Source organism: Penaeus chinensis, chromosome 24 (genome assembly GCF_019202785.1).
Source record: "Penaeus chinensis breed Huanghai No. 1 chromosome 24, ASM1920278v2, whole genome shotgun sequence".
NCBI lineage: Eukaryota > Metazoa > Arthropoda > Malacostraca > Decapoda > Penaeidae > Penaeus > Penaeus chinensis.
In genome coordinates this window covers 23869098-23889097 of record NC_061842.1, presented here as the reverse complement: position 1 = coordinate 23889097, position 20000 = coordinate 23869098, and the positions used below count along the sequence as shown (strand labels likewise).

The 20000-nt window shown below is 35.6% G+C and overlaps 1 protein-coding gene across 3 annotated transcripts in view; it reads right to left on the bottom strand.

The window, feature by feature from the left end:
- Positions 1 to 20000, bottom strand: part of LOC125038109 (WD repeat-containing and planar cell polarity effector protein fritz homolog) — a 41026-nt gene that overhangs the window by 19343 nt on the left and 1683 nt on the right. For all 3 annotated transcript variants that reach the window (XM_047631399.1, XM_047631398.1, XM_047631401.1), the window contains exons 2-7: positions 14183 to 14337; positions 12500 to 12638; positions 11525 to 11702; positions 10824 to 11023; positions 4342 to 4590; positions 2748 to 3532 (exon numbers count right to left, since the gene is read on the bottom strand). In XM_047631399.1, the coding sequence (XP_047487355.1) occupies positions 2748 to 3532; positions 4342 to 4590; positions 10824 to 11023; positions 11525 to 11702; positions 12500 to 12638; positions 14183 to 14265 (1634 nt within the window). In that variant the 5' untranslated portion in view covers positions 14266 to 14337. The remainder of the gene's footprint in view (positions 1 to 2747; positions 3533 to 4341; positions 4591 to 10823; positions 11024 to 11524; positions 11703 to 12499; positions 12639 to 14182; positions 14338 to 20000) is intronic.

Sequence of the window (20000 nt, the reverse complement as noted above, 5' to 3'; positions counted from 1 at the left end):
CAGTACTGGGTCACTGGTGACTAGGTACAAGTGTAGCCATCTATGTATAAAAACAATTAATATAATAAAGTAAACTCACAGTGGGCATGGCAGAGAGGAATCTTGTCATGCCAATCCACTACATACATGCCACCGAAAGTAACTATTCTTCTAATAATCTTAAATCAGTATAAATAACTTATTAATGCAACAAAAACAAACAAAGATGAAACACCTTGCAACACTACTTATGAGAAAGCTCCATATATCTTCATAAAAAATATAAACAAAATTTTGGTAAAGTTGGGTGAGGAAGGATATGCATTAGAGTGCATTAGAGTCTTGTGCTGGGGTGGTTCTTGTAGTGTCTTATGGTCTGCATAAATTAGCCCAAAGAGCCTCTTTGCAAATGCATGATTTTTGGTTTTATATACATATACATTTGAACATTATGAGTAATTAGGACTAATTTTAACAATATTATTACTTAACCCTTTCCCGACAGGTCACGCCACAAGGCGTCAAAACAAACCGCTCAATCTGTGGCGTGTGGCTGTACGCCACAACTGTGTGCCAAAGCGCTACAAGCTGGTGATTCAGCTTGATGTACCGAACTCCCATGCTCAAAGTCGGCGCATTGCCATTGATCTCCGAAGTGTAGAGTTTTTTTTAAATTTTCTTCACCTATAATCAAGGGGTTAATATACTTAATACTTAATAGTATTACTTAATCTTGTGTTTCCATATGTCACCTACTTAAGGTGACCGTCCCTCCCTGGGGGGGGGGGGGGGGTTGAAAATGAGTTATGCCCTGTTTCAGATTCGTATACTACTATAGAATTACCCCCGTGAATATGAACTCCCGCGAAGAAATATTAGGTGGTCAATTGAGGGCCGAACCCTGAACAACTATTTCGCTGATCAGCGAATTTCACAGTGGGTTGGTAGCCCATGATACTCTCCGAAGGGATATTTCAACTGAGTTGAGGATTTTTCCTCATAGCAGTTGAAAGTTTGCTTATGGGTGATTATGTAAGAGCATATTTATATTTACCCCACACCCCCCCTTATCTTCCCTACCTCCCATTTTCAGTTGGGGGGGGGGGGGGGGGGAAGAAAATAGGACAACAGAGGTGGAGGGTAATATGAGGAATAGAGGGATCCTGACGGCAGAAAAACAAGTTTAGAAGTACGTGGATGTGATATTACAACGTTATTTTATGGCGCAGGATGACTTCAGTGCTATATTATATTGTATTTTGTGATTTTAACAAATTTTTAACCTTTTTTTTCTCTCTCTTTTTTTTGCAGTTATGTAACATGCGATAATTTTGAAACAAATTAATGAATTTCCAAATTGGAATACGTTGTTTTGTTTATATGACCTAGAGGTTTTCTCAGCAAAAGTAATATAGAAAATTAAATGATAACTCTGGGACGTGAGAAGGCTTCCTAGAGTTAACCTAACTTAAAAAAACGATTTTTCGTAGTGCTTACAATTCCCTTCGGTCTAAATAAATAAAATTCAGTATAAAAATGCGTAATAAAGTACTCTTTCATCCTACCAAAATTCATTAAAATCTGTAAGACCATTTTCTATTTTTCAACAAAAAAGTGAAAATCTGCATTTTCTCAGGGACGATAATCCCCTTAACCCTTTACAGATGGGTTATGTGTTGGGCCATCATAACAAACCCCGGGTACGGCTATACACTCGGTGACGCATGTATAGGAAGCAGGAAGTTCTGCTATATGTAGTGGACTCACATGCCTGGTGGCTGGACTTTGCCAGAAATCACCAAGAGTTTATGAGTCTGAGAGATTTCAGATACCTGTCAGCATTGGGTTAAACCCTCTTAACCCATTGGCGACGGGTGTAGAAAACTAAAAAAAAATCTACGCTCTGGCGAACCACAACAACGCGCCGACTTTGAGCGCGTGAATTCGGTACATCAAGCCGAATCATTGCCTCAGAGCGTTTTGGCGCGCCGCCGCGGCGGGCAGCTGCACGGCACATTTCAAGCGTATTGTTATGACGCCTATAGACGCCTATTAGGATACCTAATCATGCCATGAGTCTATTTCCTCCAGGCCAAGATGATGACCTGGAAGCTTGGCTGTGAACTGGACAATTATCTAGGCACACCAGCCTCATCAAACTTTAACCAAAATTTGACCCATAATGAATGGGTTAAACAGATTTCAAATTGTAGTGAATGTAGTATGTCAAAGTTATTTGTATAAATTAGTTTCTCTAATTCTATACTTATACATATATATATATATATATATATATATATATATATATATTTATATATATAAACATTTAACCCTTTCAGGTTAGGGTTATTTACTAATACTGTCTGTGCCCAAGTACCTTGTATTTGATCAGTGCTAATTTACCTTGAATAGGTATTATATAGTTACATCTGAGAGAACAGTTGCTGTACTTTAGTGTGATGTGCTTGAAAATGTTTAATAAATTAAAATGAGGTTGTAAACAACAAGCTAAAGATAACCAATATGCTCTAATTAGATGAATTTATTAAATGTCACAAGGAAATCTTTTATGAGATGTATGTTAAATCTAGTACAATAGGTACTCATGTGAACAGACCCTAAGGAGAATACACTGAAATAAGGTCTTAATAAACTTATGTTTACTGAGTTGTGAAACATGAGTATATGTTATTCAGATAAATTGCACTGTATAAAATGGTCTAAAGACTGATAAATAGCTCTGGGGTTCAGTCCCCATCTAGACTAACCTTAGGACACGGAAGAAAAATCGCCTAGTTAGAGCTCTGACAGCTGGGCCAAACTCCTCCTCAACTGCCTGGCTCAAAGGTTGAACAGGTACATGGAAACTGCCAAGTGCTCCTTCTATCTGGGTCTCTCTCTGGTGTGTTAGAGGGAGCCGTAACAGATGGTTTGCAATGGCAGTCAAGCATCTTATAGCTACTGGTCCTTCCTGATCCCAGTTTAGTGAAACCAAGAGATTCACAGCCTCATCCAACTGTCGATGTTTTATGTACTGAGCCACAAGTGCTACTGCAGTTAAACCACCCTTATACATAGCACTCACATCCACACGTAGGCATGCTAAAGGTCCACGTATATAGTGGAGGAGGAGAAGATGGGGAATATTATGCTGACTTGTTTCTTCCTCTATTTTTGTTGGAGCCCAAGCAAGTCTCAGAAGTGACTGCTGGTGGCAGAAATGTTCTGAGAAGTCCAATATTCTCTGGGGATTACTGTCCTCCATGACCAGCTGCATTCTAATCAAGGACAATGCTAAATCAAAACACTGGATCTGTCCTCGTTCATTGCTTACCACCACAATATTGCCTGAATCCAGCCAGGCTATGTTGCAAGGGATAAGTCCAGCTTTTGTAACATGAGTCATTCCTCGTGAGTCACAATGAAGAGCCAAAACACCATTATTGCATGCTAATAACAAACGATCTTCCGTGGGATTGTGTGAATGGGCCATCAACGGGGCTTCTAGAGGGATAGTGGTGACTGTGATTCGATGAAGAGCTCCTCTTTCCACCTGTAATCAGAAATGGAATGTTTTTAATCCAAATGTCTCTCTATAACATGCATGCTACGAGACTGGGAAAAATATCTGACCCATCCCTATAAACTGATGGTCTGATTAAGAAATAATATGTGGTGGGAATAAAAGGCTGTGGTTGGCTATTAATGATAATGAATTTTTCTCAACTTCCTTTCTTTCTCCTTTAAGAGACTGTAAAAAAAATAGTAAAAGCCAATACAGAAACACTATTCTATAGATAGCTTCAGGTAATACATAAGAATATACTTCTGTATGTTTAAATACCAACTATATAAAGGGATGAAAGAAAAACATTATCTTCTATTACATATTTTTAAATGATTTTTTCTTTATATTTAGTAATTTTTAACATCTTTTTAATACCTTTTAGGATTCAAGTGCAAGTGCCATGCAATAATGACTAAAATAAAGCATAGAGTGGAAAATATTGTCATTTATGGTTCTAGAATCTACACCTACTTTTTGTAATCTGATCTTGATGGTTATTTCTGTAATTACTGTTTTTACTAACATTATCATCCTTAGTTCCCCTTTTACATTGAAATCATCATAATTTGTTGTCAGACTTGAAAATAATTTAAGCATATTGGATGAGTCTAAAGTGAGTTTTTTAAATCTATAAAATGCGCAAAAGGAGCATAATCAATCTTAATTCTAGTTATGTTTTAAACAAAATACATTATTAAAATTACTAATAAAAAAGGGGATTACTTTGAATCATACTTTTAAATCACAATTTTAATCATGTTAACTCTACACTTACATACATTTCCAATACCAACCTCATAAACACAGCTGAGGACAGTGACACCCCCCTTCTTTCCAAAGCTTTGCTCTACTGTTAGAAGTACATTAGGTTGAACCCTGCTGAATGATACACTTAGGGGGGCCATCTCTGTGCGACAATAGCAGACCAGGTCCAGACTTGTACTATGAAGAGAATATACCAAAATGTTGGCCCGGTCTCGATCTTTAGCCAAAGGACTCCAGGGATATACCTCATCTTCACTTGTCTGCCACCATACCACCAACTGAAGGAATTTTATCTTGTTAGTAAAGTGTTATTTTGCAAGAATAAAAAATAACTTTTAATCTTTATATGACAGTTGATTACTCTGCACTTGAATGCCAAACAACTAATACTCTCTATCTAAAAAGCATAGGAAAAAAAGGACAGAATGAAAGAAAAAATAAAGAAAGAAAGAGAGAAAGAAAAGAAAAAAAAAAAATCAAACAGAAAGAGGAAACCATGAAAAATATTTTTTGTTTTTAAATTTCAGTCTCTTTCACTCTTGAAAATTTTAACAAGTAGTGGTTCAAATTTAAGGGTAGCTCCATGCTATAAGCTACCCTTGAAGCCTGTAGTCATAACTAAATTTCTCTCTCTCTCACTCTCTCCCTCTCTCTCTCTCTCTCTCTCTCTCTCTCTCTCTCTCTCTCTCTCTCTCTCTCTCTCTCTCTCTCTCTCTCTATATATATATATATATATATATACATACACATACATGTGAAACAGGTACTTTTGCAAATAAATAAATAAATGAACACAGTGAGTATTAGCTGCTGAAGCCTAAACATCATGCCTGATATGACATTACAGCTTTTGTAGCTATGCAAGGTATCCCTATGTTTTGAGTTCAAGCATCAAAATGCCTCTAGACTGTTTAGTTTTGACATATGGGAGGCCACGCCACCTTTCATTATCACACTACGCATCATCGCTTGACATCTAATCCATAAGCTGATAACATCTCACAAGATTTATTGTGCACAATACAAGAACCTCTAATGTTGCAATTATTTTTGTTAATACAAATGTTCCTTTACACAACTGTGACTGTGCCTGTGGGGCATATATAAAATGACAAGGGGAGCTATTGTTCTAAATCTGAGACAGTATTCACAAAAGGTCTATGACTGTTCCTTGTCTATGATTTGTGCCGTTACCACATTTCAAAGTTAATGCTGCTAACCACATGCTGCCAGGGAAAATGCTGTGTTCCTTTTTTTTTTTTTTTTTTGTGAAATGTCTCGGCACATAGATGGCTCTGCTAGTGCTTAGCCACAAAATCAATTAGTAGACCTTGTGACCTTACCAAATTTCACCTTTCCTTGAATTAGCGGGAGAAAAATATTTTTAACTAATGAATATTGATGGTGTTATTTTTATTATAAACATCATAATTTCTATAATGTTATAAACATTAGTAACAGCAAAATAAGTTAACGTAAAATATTTTTGTAAATCAAGGAAAAGGGTAAATGGGCGAGACAGGCAGTACTAGTAATTGGCTCATTGGTGACTTAGTACCTAGTGTAGCCATCTATGTGTAAAAACAACTAATAAAGTAAACTCACAGTGTGCATGGCATGTCGGCATTGGGTTAATAACAACAAACATTTAAATGGTTATAGACCCTATTTTGGTAATCTATTATTATAATAGTTAATGGTTTGAAGAAATAAATGTGCTAGACATCAAAGGTCATATAGCACTATGGTAAAGTATTGTGGCAAAAAGGAGAGAAATTAATTAATGATCAGGATAAGATGTGTTAGTTGTCAAAGGTTGTAGAGCACTTTAGGATAGAATGGTAGCAACAAGTGTATAGAGGGGGAAGTAAATGGAGTACAATAGAGATTTGTAACAGGGGAAGGGGTTAAGCAATTAGATGAAATGGAGAATGTGTTTGAGAGAGGGAGGGTAACAGTATATGAGGAAAACTACAAAAGACCCATTATGAAACAATCATGTAATACAAGTAAAATGATAGTTGGAGAATTAGGAGAAGAATCCAGATTATGAGATAAGGGAACAGGGTAAGGTGGTAAGTGTTAGGAAGAATGTCAGGAAAGGTATAACAGGTAGAGTGAGGAGGAGGAGGGGTAGGCATTGGAGAAGTAGTAGATATTGGAGTATCTGGATTTAGAATGGAAAAGTATTCTTGAGGAGGAAGGGAGTAGATATAGGATGGTTCAGGGTAGAGGGAAGAGATACTGGGGGAGATGCTGAGACATCTTGAGAAGATGGGAGGGGAATGGAGTGAAGTACAATTTTGGAATAGGTAGAAACAAAAAATCCTTGACGGTGAGCTTCGTCTTACTTCACAAAGAGTGAAGCCTAGTTTGGATCTGAGAACTGCTATCTCAGATTCAAGCTTGTAAGGCAGGGCATCTCCTATAAAATACATTATGGGAGCCACCACAATTGGCACACATGCATGACTGAGCAGAATAATTTGAATGGAAGGCAGCAGGATGTGGAGCGACAGTGTTTGGCTGGGTGGCAACTTCCACACCTGTCTTAAAACTTTGGCCAAGTCAATGACAAAAGCTGGCTGTCAGACATTTTCGTGGGGAGTCATAGACAAATTTGCCAAGTAAATGACAGGTGAAGATAATCCCACATCAGCAATGACAAATAGCCCCATTCTGAGTTAATGTCAACCATTAATTGATCCATTTACCTATATATTTAAAAAAATGTAATATTTGAATACAAATAGTGCCATGTGCCTGATGCAAGAAAAACAAATCTATGGTTGGCTAAATTGCAGTTAAATATATAAAATGTGTAATACTATGGTCAATACAGAAGTAATAAGTATTGAAGCATGAAGTTTTAATATATTACTGCAATTAATTATCTTTATAGTCTAAAATGATGTAAATGTTTGTTATATTACCAGAATTACTTTGAGATGTGACAACAGCAAAAATCATAGACAACATTGCAAAGAACAGTCCTAGACCTTAGTGAAGGTCTGAGCCTGTACAAGAGTTGGATAACTAAAAATTATTATACCAGTTTTCAGTCATCACTTATTTTTACAACCATGAAATCTGTCTGAGAATAAAGTACAGCTGCTAAGGCAGATTATCATCATAATTATTATAGTCATCACTAAATAATGGTAGCTCCAAGTTAGTTTTCTTAATGAAAGAATTTGCAACCATAGCTGTGGTGCCACTGCAACCCTTGTTACTCTGAGTTAATGGTTTGGACATAGTAGAAACTAAATATTAGAAACTAAATATTAGATCAAGTTTCTGACCACCACCTTGACCTGAGAAAAATTCAATAAAGACTGAAAATATACTGTATTTATCACTTTACATCTTTTATTTTTTATACATATTTACAGTAGAATAAACTAATAAAGATAAAATATTTTGTGGCATATCTCCTGCCATCTCTTGATTCTAGGGAAGCTAACTTGAAGTATGCTACTCTTCTGACGTGTGTTAAGGGTACCGTCCTGAGAAAAGCCTAACTTGCTCCACTCATTTCATCATTAAAAAAAAAAAAAAAAAAAACAATTGTAGATATATAGCTGATTTCTTTTGAATGTTTTGGCACCCCAAAAAGTAAAAAGATTTTTTATTGGGGGGGGGGGGGGCTGCACCGGACCATCCCATTGGTTAAATTTATCCCTGAAGTGCCTGAAAAAATATTCCTCGTTTTCATCAACTCTACAGGAAGGTCCTATCATGCTCCAATTTTTTTCATTTACTTTTATCCGGACCATCCCATTGGTTAAATTTATCCCTGAAGTGCCTGAAAAAATATTCCTCGTTTTCATCAACTCTACAGGAAGGTCCTATCATGCTCCAATTTTTTTCATTTACTTTTATCCGGACTGTCTGCCATGGTGAACTATAGTGACAAGTCTTTGTTTTCTTTGCTAAAATTAATATTATATATTGAAAAAAAAAAAAAAAAATTGTGTACTTTGAGACAAGATTATTACGAAAGTTAATCTGGGTTATTGTGTTTATTAGGGAACATACTTTGTATACATATCATTTTTGTTTTCCTTTATTTATTTTTTAATTTTTTTTTTTTTATGAAAGTAGAGATTCTGAAACATTTAATAAATGCATTAAATCATAAAGACAACTAATCTAAACCAGAAATTACTAATAGTTTTTTTTTTGAAAATCCTATTGTGAAGAAATATTATTTGATCATGATTCTAACTTGAATACAACATATCGGATCAAATTTGAGAATTATGGAAGCATTTCCAAGGTCATTGAATTTTTCCGGCACTCCTAAAGGGATGGGGGAGGGGTTTCCTGGTCACTGGGTGGTTTTAATTTTTGAGAAGGATGATATGTATGTAAACAAGCACATAAGATTAACCATTTTAATCATCCTGATTCAATAGGAGTAAATGCATTTTTTGCATATAGAAAAAATATTAGTTCCCCCAGATAAAATTGTTTTTTTATTGATATTTGTAAAATAAATGCGCATTGGGGATGGAAAACTACTGCAATGTTGGCATTCAGTCATTTGAGTGCATTATCTTTGCAAATAAGTGAACAAAATGATCAGACACCTGGGTGGGGTTGGTATTTTCTGTATTTAAGGTACCTACTATAGGGTCCTCAGGTTGCATTTTTTACTGAAAACGCATGAAAAGGGTGCATTAGCTGTATGAATTCCATATAGTTTTCATTTTAGAGTGGGTATCATTAGGTACTATCATCTTCAACATAAAATAATCAATATTTCATACTGAAGTACTCTTTATAACAGAAACGACAAATTCCAAATCAAAACAAATTTGCCGATGGTGGATGGTACAGACCAGTCGAGCTATTACAAACCTAAATATTATCATTAGTTATACTATTATTTTTAAACATTAGTGCTTTTTACTCAGTACACATATAGACCCTTACATAAACTATAGCATATATACCAGGGAGTCTCAATGGAATGCATATTTCATGTATAAATGTGCACAAAATCACATTTTCGAGGAAAAAAATCAAGATGGCACTTATTCTTCATAAATAATTGTGATTTTCATTTTTTCTGATTTTGGTATTAAAGTGTTCTTTGGACATTCACAAACTCATATCTAAATACAAATGCCATTTGCAAGATTGCAACAAACAGAAGTCCATACACCATACAGGTGTACCTGGCTCTAATTACCTGTGTCCGAAGTTTACCTACTGGCGCTTATGCCCTTGCACCTCCCAAGAAATAAACTGGTTTTGGCTCAAACAATCCTATAGTAGATTCTTCATTCTAGTACGTACAAAATGGCTAGCTAACTCAATTTGACCCTTACCCCCACCCCCCCCATTTGGGAGAGTCCCCTTAAGCAAAGTGAAGTTCATGAATGCATTATACTGTTTTGGTGTGCCACAAGCCATCTCCCACCTTAACTCTTTGATGGCAGAAATGTTATTAACCCCTATGATCCAGATGACTTGACCATCACGTCATGAAAAAATTGTGATTGCATGAACATGAACATGCCATTCTGAGAAATCTGGCTAATGCAAACTTGCTGTCATGAGCATTTTGGCTGAAGGCTGGGGTGATGAGAAAGACTCACTACAAGTGCATAATCCTTTTGGTGGGTGATTAGACTCATTTGGCATTTAGAAAGGGGCTTTTGCATTATTTCCATCAATAAATGAGTATGGAATGTAATGTTCATGAGCCTTGACTGGAAGAGCACCAGCTCCAGGGATGACACTACTTCCATGCTCATGGCCGTTATGACTAGCAACAGAGGTTGTATTACAGAAAATTGAATACTACGAAAAAATGAAAAAAATGAAAAAAATAACGAACTGTTACTTATTGTTATCATTCTTGCACTGAGTTATTGACTACCTAGAGGGATGATATGGAGTCTGTGTCAGGAAAAGCCTATTACCATCTGGATAAAGCAAATCAAATGACAAATATGGACATAGGAAAATAGCAAAAAAGCTAAAATAAAGAGAAAATAACATTGCAAAGAGGGGACATAGAGTCTTGTCACCATATATGAGTGTTCGCATGTGCCCAGCTTACAAGCCATGCACCCATCGGAACGGCCGTTCACATAAGCAACAATATCCAAATGGGTTAAAAGATGGCACTTATTTTATTTTACAAAATTTAAATAACAGCCTCCATATCATCATTAAAATGTGGATCTCCTTACCAATTTTGTTGGCAACTGTCTATTGGTGGGCTTATTGGCATTGTTTGAAATGTTAATTTAGCAGAGATGAATGCTTGATAACGAAAAAGGATTTAGATTAATAAGTGATGGAACAAGATGTAATATAATAGTGGTTACTTGCTATGTCAAGGTGACTGAAAAAAAATAGTTTTGTACATTTGGTCTAAAATTCAGCAAACTTAGCTATTGTTTGGCATTAGAATATAAAATTGTGGTCAAATCTTGAAATCCCTGACTATACGTGTTCGTTGCTTGATATATTCACAATGAGCATCAAACAATACCATATCCCCTGACAGATTTGCTGACAGCTTCCTCTCAAATCTTCTACCAGATGGTCCAGCAACTTCACAGGTATAAATCTTGGGATCTGTGGCAGTAAGGCGCTCAAGGATATGACCTTCTGGTGGTGGACGAGTTAAGTGCACAACTGTCAGTCTGCATTCATTGTAGGAAAATATCATATGCTGTCTTGTTATCACAACTGGAAAAAAAAAATCCTGGCTATCATAGCTATTTCACATATCAATTTCTCATCAAGATATCAGGTATATTAATTTAAAAACACCAACTTCTCATCATGATATCAGGTATATTAATCTAAAAAGTACTGCTCATTTTTTTTTTTATTAGCTCTCCTGGTGTAATACACTAATAAGAATCATAGAAGTAATCCTTGAATACTTTAAGAAACTTGCTTCAATTCTACTTAGCGATTTAGATTGTGAACTAGGCAGGATATGCCCAATTTGCAAGCATCCACCATAACAAAGTTACTCATCTAATTTTCTCTTTTCATTTATTCAATATCTGCACATTACATCAGGTTCAACATAATCTTTAAATTTAACAGACAGAAGAATTCAGAAAATACAGGTGTACTGGTGACAATGGTGACCTGAAGGTTATTGTAAGCTATTCAAAATCATGTAACATAAAAAAGATTTAGTTGAAAAAAAAATACAGAAAAACTGCTGAATCTTACCATCAGCAAGATGTTCTGAAAGGAGCTTCCCAACCAAGAACTTGTCAAATGTTATTCTGGTAAGGTCTCCTGTGTTCAGACTCACTGTCAGTGTTGAAATAATACCTGAGGCAAATATCAATTGGTAGACATGTGTTTGCCAGCCTTCCCATATGACTCGTTCTTTTGATAACAATTCCTATGAAGGAAGAAAGACTTGTTTTATTGGAAGCTCTTAATAGTTGGTAAATTCATTAATTTAGCAACCCTCTCATATATGATATGGATTCAAGCTGTATCAAGTGAAAATAGGCAACATATATCCTTTATCGTTGAATACATAAAAGGAGGAGCTATGTGATCAAGGAACATATTTAGTAACTTTCATTTAGTTAAGCAGCCTCTTTTTCAGGCACTTAAGAGAAATCTTCATGGGCAAAATTGGTAGAAATTGAGTTTTGGGCGATGAAGCAATATGAGCTTTCAGGTATTAATGTGGCTTCTTTTCTACAGTGGATAGAAAAGTAATATTCCCAGGAAGGTAACTTAGAGTGTTTTCCTTATTCTGAGTATAGTAGATGTCTATTTATGATTTCACTGAAATAACTAAAAATCACAAGACTATCATCACTAACTTCATTGATGGAACTAATATCTGCAGTAATATTGAAGGCTTTATAGGCAGCATTTAGGTAATTACTGCATCAAAAGCTACATACACAAATCTATCAGATCTAATTTTTTTACATCAACTGGAAAATATCCTTTGAAGACAGTACTTTCTATCAAATATATATATATGAGAATAATGTTTTTTAACACAATATACATTTGAGATCTGCATCAAATCTTTTAAGTGCATACAACATATATTGGAGAATTGCTCTAAACTAAGTATGGAATCTTATTAAATAAAGTATAGTATAGAGCATGAAAACAACACAGAGTCTTAGATATAAATCTACATACAAAACAAAAATTTATGTCAATACAAACCTCTAATTCACGTAGTGCCTCTCGAAGCTTGCTGGGCCGATTGTTTTTCGGGGTGACCATAACACCCCTAGCTTCCAAATAGTGTCGTTTGTCCTCATAGTAAATACGCTCCTTACACACAGTATTTTTGTCCTGGTATCTTTAAGAGATGGGAAATATCAAAATCAGTTTAATAGAAATGTGTAGTTTTGAATTATTTTAGACTGACTCAGTTTCTCCTGACAGAAGTGGAAGTATTTTTTTTTTTACAGGTGTAGCCTTGAGTTTCCAAGTGATTTACAACTAAATACTGTTTTATTAGATTAGTTTAAACAGATAGATCAAAACACCCATTACCCCATTCCTTGAATTTTTAGAATTCTTAGAAAGAATCTTTGAAAATCTATAATAATAATAATAATAATAATAATAATAATAATAATAAAAATGCTGGCGAATGTATCCAGTGCCAGTGAATTAGTTTTTATTACTATTATCTTTATCTAATAATATAATAATAATGATAATGATGAAAACAATAATAATGATTATGATATTGACTGTAATGGAAATAAAAATATTTTCCCCCAGAAAACCCAAGAAATAGGATAAACAGTTTAGATTAGGTAAGCCTTGCAATCAACCCCTGGGTAACTAAGCCTTTGTAAAGCCATCTATGTGTAAACAAAAGTAATACAAAAAATCCAGAATCAAGCTCTTATAACTATGCTAGTAAAGCATAATAATATTATAAAAATACAATTCTTCTAAAATATTCCATAACCTTTATAGATGAAAGGAGAAAACACACTACCGTGTTGATACTATGGTATAAAAACCCACACTGTAAAACTAGATTTAAATGAAAAAGAGACTACAGTTTCGGAATCCACCTGGATTCCATCTTCAGGTCTGTGGAGGCAAGGAAGAGGAGGGGGTATAAAACAGAGAGAGGAAAGGCAACGCGGAGACACGGGCGCCATTCTCACTAAGCGCCTGTCTCAACATAAGTACGATGTTTCCAGGGGGCACAACAACAACGCTCTCTTCTGCCATCAGTGGGATACAGGCCATCTGATGGACTGGTCAGCAGCGCGAATTATCTTTCCTTCCGCTGACGTCCACGCCCGCAGACTGGTGGAATTTTCCCTAATTAAGCTGCTTCCCAATTTCAACCTGAACAGCGGCTTTTCTCCTGCTGACAGCCTCCTCGCTTCCCACATCCTTCGCCTTCTCCCGTATGCTGGCCACCCTTCACACAGTCTGCCCAACCCTCACGACCTGACCTGACCTCCCTTCGTTTCCGTTCGTTTGTCCTCACCTGCCCCGTGTCTCCGCGTTGCCTTTCCTCTCTCTGTTTAATACCCCCTCCTCTTCCTTGCCTCCTCAGACCTGAAGATGGAATCCAGGTGGATTCCGAAACTGTAGTCTCTTTTTCAATTAAATCTAGTTTTACAGTGTGGGTTTTTATACCAACCTTTATAGATGCTTTATAGATTTTCAGAGCATTGAAATAGCTAGTACTGCAATAGCAAATATGAAAATGAAATATATATTCAAGTAGTGCTGAAATACTATGAAAATATCTTTAATACTAAAGAATTTCAGCAAGAATTAAGTAAAAACTAGCAATGAACAAATGCCCCATACACTGAATACTGTAAAGTAATATCTATAAAGTATCAAGACATATCTGAAACTTACCTAAAAGCTCCTATGTCAGCATCCTTAACGATGATGTCATCACGTAAAGTCCAAAAATGGACATCACCCAAGAGGGTCACCATGTTTGCATCCAGATGTGAAGCTGTGCGTCACACTGCTGCATTTGCTTTCAAGTTGATAATTCTTGTCTTCATCTGCAACAACCCAAATATGAAATGGTTATCATAGATCAAAAGGGTTTGTTGATGAAATTGCTGAATAATCTCAAAAGCTATTTAGAGTGTAGCTACACTGAAATGTTTTATCTTAAAGCAGGGTATTGCTTTATTATATCATCACAAATAGTCTAAAAAGAAACTGCATAATGTAAGTGAACAGGTGGTTAGAGAAAAAAAAAAATGGAAATTAAAAATAAGAGGAATGAATGATTATTTCAAATCCATTAATGCAGCAAGCTTTAAGAGCCCATTGGTTATTTTAGGAATGGCTATGCTATATCTATAATCTATAAGACAATTCATTAAGGGAACTGTTACTGGACTAATGAACATATTCTTTCTCTTGTGAAAAGAAAACAGTATCCAGGATTTGTAAAGTAGTAAATCTTGAGTAAAAAATAATTAGATGATGATGATGATGATGATGATGATGATGATGATGATTGATGATGATTGATGATGATTGATGATGATTGATGATGATTGATGATGATTGATGATGATTGATGATGATGATTGAAGATGATGATTGATGATGATGATTGATGATGATGATTGATGATGATGACTGACTGATGACTGATATTGACGATGATGATGATGATTGATATTGATGATGATGATGTGGAATTTTCTTTATGAAATAGCATCAAATCAGGCTAAAATTGTGTCCAAGGACCAAAGGTACAGATGGACAAAAACCTATTCAAGGCTTGGGCTTTTGTGTCACTATACTGGATACCCTCTCACATAGGAATATCATTATGTGACAAGGTGATCAATTAGCCAGATTATTACTTTCCCATGAAGATCCATATTATGTATTACTGCTATCTCTCATTCAAATGAAAAAAATGTGTTATCAGCTGTCTTCAAGATTATGAGGGTCAGGTATGGACAACTGAAAAGATGAAAAATTGATGGTCATGGTACTATCAAGAAAAAAAATCACATGCTTGTACTTCAACCTAATCATTGCAACATTATTTTCTAGAGTTTAGATTAGGTTGCACTAACCCAGGGGCCTCAAATTCAAATTTGGGTTTTCTTGATTATGTAGGATCCAGTAAACATGTTTTTGTTCACTATTTAAAAAGACTAAGTAGACAGCAAAGGCATGCCAAATATATATACACAGAGCCATAACATGTGCTTGTAATATGAGTTACATTCTTTTATCTTTTGAGATACAGACTTACCATTGCCTGTGGATTCTTAGTAAATCCAATACTTATTCATATATTGTAAATGTCAACACTGAATCATGTCTACAAAATATTTGTGAAAGAAACTTTAAAAGTTATTTGTTTAACTTTCTTTTGTTTTGTTTTTTTTTCACTACAAATCATACAATTCACAGTGCAATACTTTTGTCCTCATCTAATGTCAAAATACAACATGTCCTAATAGTTCCAGTCAGGCATATGTGCTTACAAGTTTAATCCACTGAGAAATTCACTTATTCAAGTGGCTTTAATTTGACCAATTTTGAAATTCAAACAAATATATTGCTAAAAAAAAAAAAAAAAAAACAAGTTTCATATCCTCTAGTACTATTAAATTTTCTTTTGAAAAATAGTTTTTCAAACAGAAAATCTATTCAGTCAACTTAACCACACATCACATAATTGAAGAAAAAAAAAATTGTCATGCTTTACACTACTGTAAATAAACTAACTTTCTTTCCCTCTTTGAGAATTCAATGATATCAATAAAAAAAATCAAGAAAAAAAAAATCACGTGCTTGTACTTCAACCTAATCATTGCAACATTATTTTCTAGAGTTTAGATTAGGTTGCACTAACCCAGGGGCCTCAAATTCGTGTTCCATGGGCAAAATTTGGCATTTGGGATGGTCATAAATAAACTAAAATAAAATTGTATATTGAACTGCAGCACACCATGACTAATGCATATACATTTACATTTTGTTACCATTAGTGTTACAATTTCAAATTCATTAAATAATACAATTTTTATTGGCCCTTAAGATGTTCTAACTCTCTGACAATCTCTGAGCCATCTGCATTATCTTTATCGCATTGGCTTAAAGTTATTTTTACATTGTTGCTGCCTTGGACTGGCTTGTAATACATTATTTTTCACTGAATCTTTTTTATACAGTCAATGTGTAAGTGTATATCAGGGCTAGATAACTTTAATGCTGCCCTTTTGCCTGGAACACTAATAATCCTAAAATCAGATACATTAAGAGATGCTTTTGCCCACCTTTTTCTTTATGACCAGGTCCTGCTTCTGGCAAATCTGTTTCTGAAAAGGCACTTACATTGTCTGTGGTTCTAGAACTTAATTAATTGCAACTGCAATTACTACTCTTACATTTATTAAAAAACTGTCAAGTTTAGATCAAGCTTTCAGTCAACATTTCCATCTTTTTCAAGCAACTCTTGCATCATATTTTTTAGGTTATTTTTCAGTTTCACACAGCCATCCAACCTTGTAATCATTATTCCTTGTTTCAGTTATTCAAATTGTAATATGCGTGATCCCTTGTTATTTTCCATTGCAAGTGATATTATAGAAAGTATTGGTAATTGCTTATGAAATGACCTCACCCCTCTCAGGTTAAGTCCCTAATACTCCAAGAGTGCGTTCAGCTAACCTAGCTGCTCACCTAGCAGCTGAAGTGTATGTTGAATGGCATTGCTTCACAAAGCTATTTAATCCACTTGGCAAGCTGAATATGTGTAGATTCTAACTGCTTGCTCAAAGAAGTCACATAACAACAAAGAAGAAAACAGTCACACCTCACTGCGACCTGTATCCTTAGTGTCTAATGGTCAGTAATGTTGACCACCATAACTGGAGTGAGTCTGTGAGTGACCAAGCAAGCAAGCCAGCAAGCATGCATGCCTGTATGTATTCATGTGTGTTTGTGTGTGTTTGCACGTGTGTGTATGAGTCTGTAGATGTAGATATAAATGTATATGTTTATATGTTTATATGTTTATATATGTGTGTGTGTGTGGGGGGGGGGGGTACAAGCCTTGCAAAAAGCCAGAGTAAGATACCAAAGCATCTATCCAAACAGGCTGTGCTTTTATGTGTGTAGAGGGTTATCAGTCAAACATAAGTGTTATATACATTACTGAAGAGCTGTGCTATTATCACTGTATTAAAATATCATCTGGCTGGTAAAAAAAAAACTTACTTATATCACTAATCATGACAAAGACAAGAACAGTGTCTTTATTAAAATTAATATAATCAACAAGTGCTAATCTGTGGACAGTACTATTTGATTGATAGGATGCAGTTTTTAAGCAACAGAGTAAATAATGGGTAAGATTATGCAACTTGGGCACCTTGCAGTTTGCAGTGATGATATGAAACTGGTTTTGCCTCCAAAACTGCATCCTGTACATATTGTATAGTTTACTGATATCCTATGCGTATCCTAGTCAATGTAATCTGGTGTCTCCAAGACAGTCCATGATAGACTCTATAGGGTTTGCCTCTATCTGATGTTCAAGCAATACTCTCGTAATGCCAGATAGTACCATGACCATCAATTTTTCATCTTTTCAGTTGTCCATACCTGACCCTCATAATCTCGAAGACAGCTGATAACACAATTTTTTTATTTGAATGAGAGATAGCAGTAATACATAATATGGATCTTCATGGGAAAGTAATAATCTGGCTAACTGATCACCTTGTCACATAATGATATTCCTATGTGAGAGGGTATCCAGTATAGTGACATATGAATACCCTGTTCTGATAGTTTAGAAATTTGGGGAAGGATATTTCTAATTACCATATTTTCTGGATTAAATGCAGTGAGCCAATGGAGAGCACCTTGGCTGAGCTGCTGCTCACTACCTTTCTTAATGGCATGATATCTGGCCACTGACTCGACATCAGTTGTGCTTATCCAGTTGGAAATAAACACACTTTCTTCAAGATCTATATCATGAATTAGAACACCGTCCCTACTGCCATGAGGATCTATAGAGGCATCACAGTAGATTGTAAGGGGATGTAGGATGCCATCTATATATTTCAAGTATTGAGCTTTTACTTCTGTTCTTGAAGCCGTGGATTTAGGCCCTATTAGCTTATCAATATGAGCATGTATATGAGTTCTGTAAGTACTGTTTCTGGAATGTTAATAGGTTTGCTGTTCCATACATAATATGAGCAGTTTTGGTTTTCCATTTTAAGTTGGACTGTATGAGATTGGAGTATTGAGGTCAGGCATAATTTATATAACTATAATTTATCTCATTTGATGGAATATTGGAGATTCACAGTCTGGGTAGAAGGTGCAGGAATTTAGGCAACATGACTGTGAATAGAGGGGAGGTCTAGCTCTTTCCTCATGAAGAGAACTTTAGCAGTCATTGGACATCCAAGTATAATTCTCATGGCCTTGTTCTGTAAAACTTCAAGGGGTTTGAGGGCACTTGGTGGCAGCATACTAAGAATTGGGCTTGCATAGTCAATCATGGACTTAACAAAGGAGATATATATCAAGCTTAGGACGCTCAGGGAGGCACCTACATATCTGTTACCTATGTATTGCAATGGTCTTAAACACTCAAGGCAACATTCTTTGATGTTTTGAACATTATCCTTGGTAAAGCGAGAGTTGTGGGACATCAGGTGGGGAGCAGTCACCTTAACACCAAGAAATTAATGGGTGTCAGTTCTTGCAATAGTTTGTCCACCTAACCTTGGAATGTTAGGTAATGTACAAGATCTGGAAATATGCTTAGTTTTGATTGGGTTGATTATGAGACCAAGTGAAGCACACTTTTTGCTGAACTTCTGTAGAACATAATCCCCCCTATCAATTACCTGAATAAGAATTCCATCAGCATAGAATGTGATGCGGTATAGATTTCCCAACTCAGTGTTGAGCTTGTATAATGAGTGCATAACTATATTAAACAGTGTAGTGGACAATATTCCCCTCTTGTGGAGTGCTTAATTCTAATTCGCCATAAGCACTGTAGGCACCTTGGTACCACACTTTTGCTCTTCTCAAAGATATATAATCCTTTATCCATAGCAGAAGCTTGCCCTTAATTCCTAAAAGTGTTAGTTCATGGAGGATTGCAGTATTAAATACACAATTCAAATCTATGAAGTAACAAGACTGTGCATTACTTCCATTTAGGTACTGCACTAGACACATTTGTGTTCCTCTCCCTTTTTGAAAACCAAAGACAGATGGATGGATCTGGTCTTTGATCTGGTGGAGTGAAGAGTAAGAAGGATTCTTTCACAGGTTTTAGACAGGCAGGATGTCCGAGAAATTGGTCTATATTCATCAGGCCATCTTAGTTTTGGGATGGGAATGATGGTTGCTCGTTTCCAAGTGGTAGACAAGATGCCTGCCGTGTAGGTTAAGTTGAATAGATCAAAAAGAGGATTTTTTCCCTGTATCTGGCTGCATGTTCTTCCCTTGTAAATGGTGTATCAGACTCACCTAAGAAAATGACAGATAGTAAATTTCATTTTTATGACTAATTTAAGGGAGTACCTGTGTATGGATGGGAGATTATCAGGAGAAGAGTCCTCACACCATTTAGTGATGAGAGATGTGACTACCCTTTCTGGATGTGGGTGGGGTATTATACTGCATGTATTGCCTTTAATCTTGCTAATTT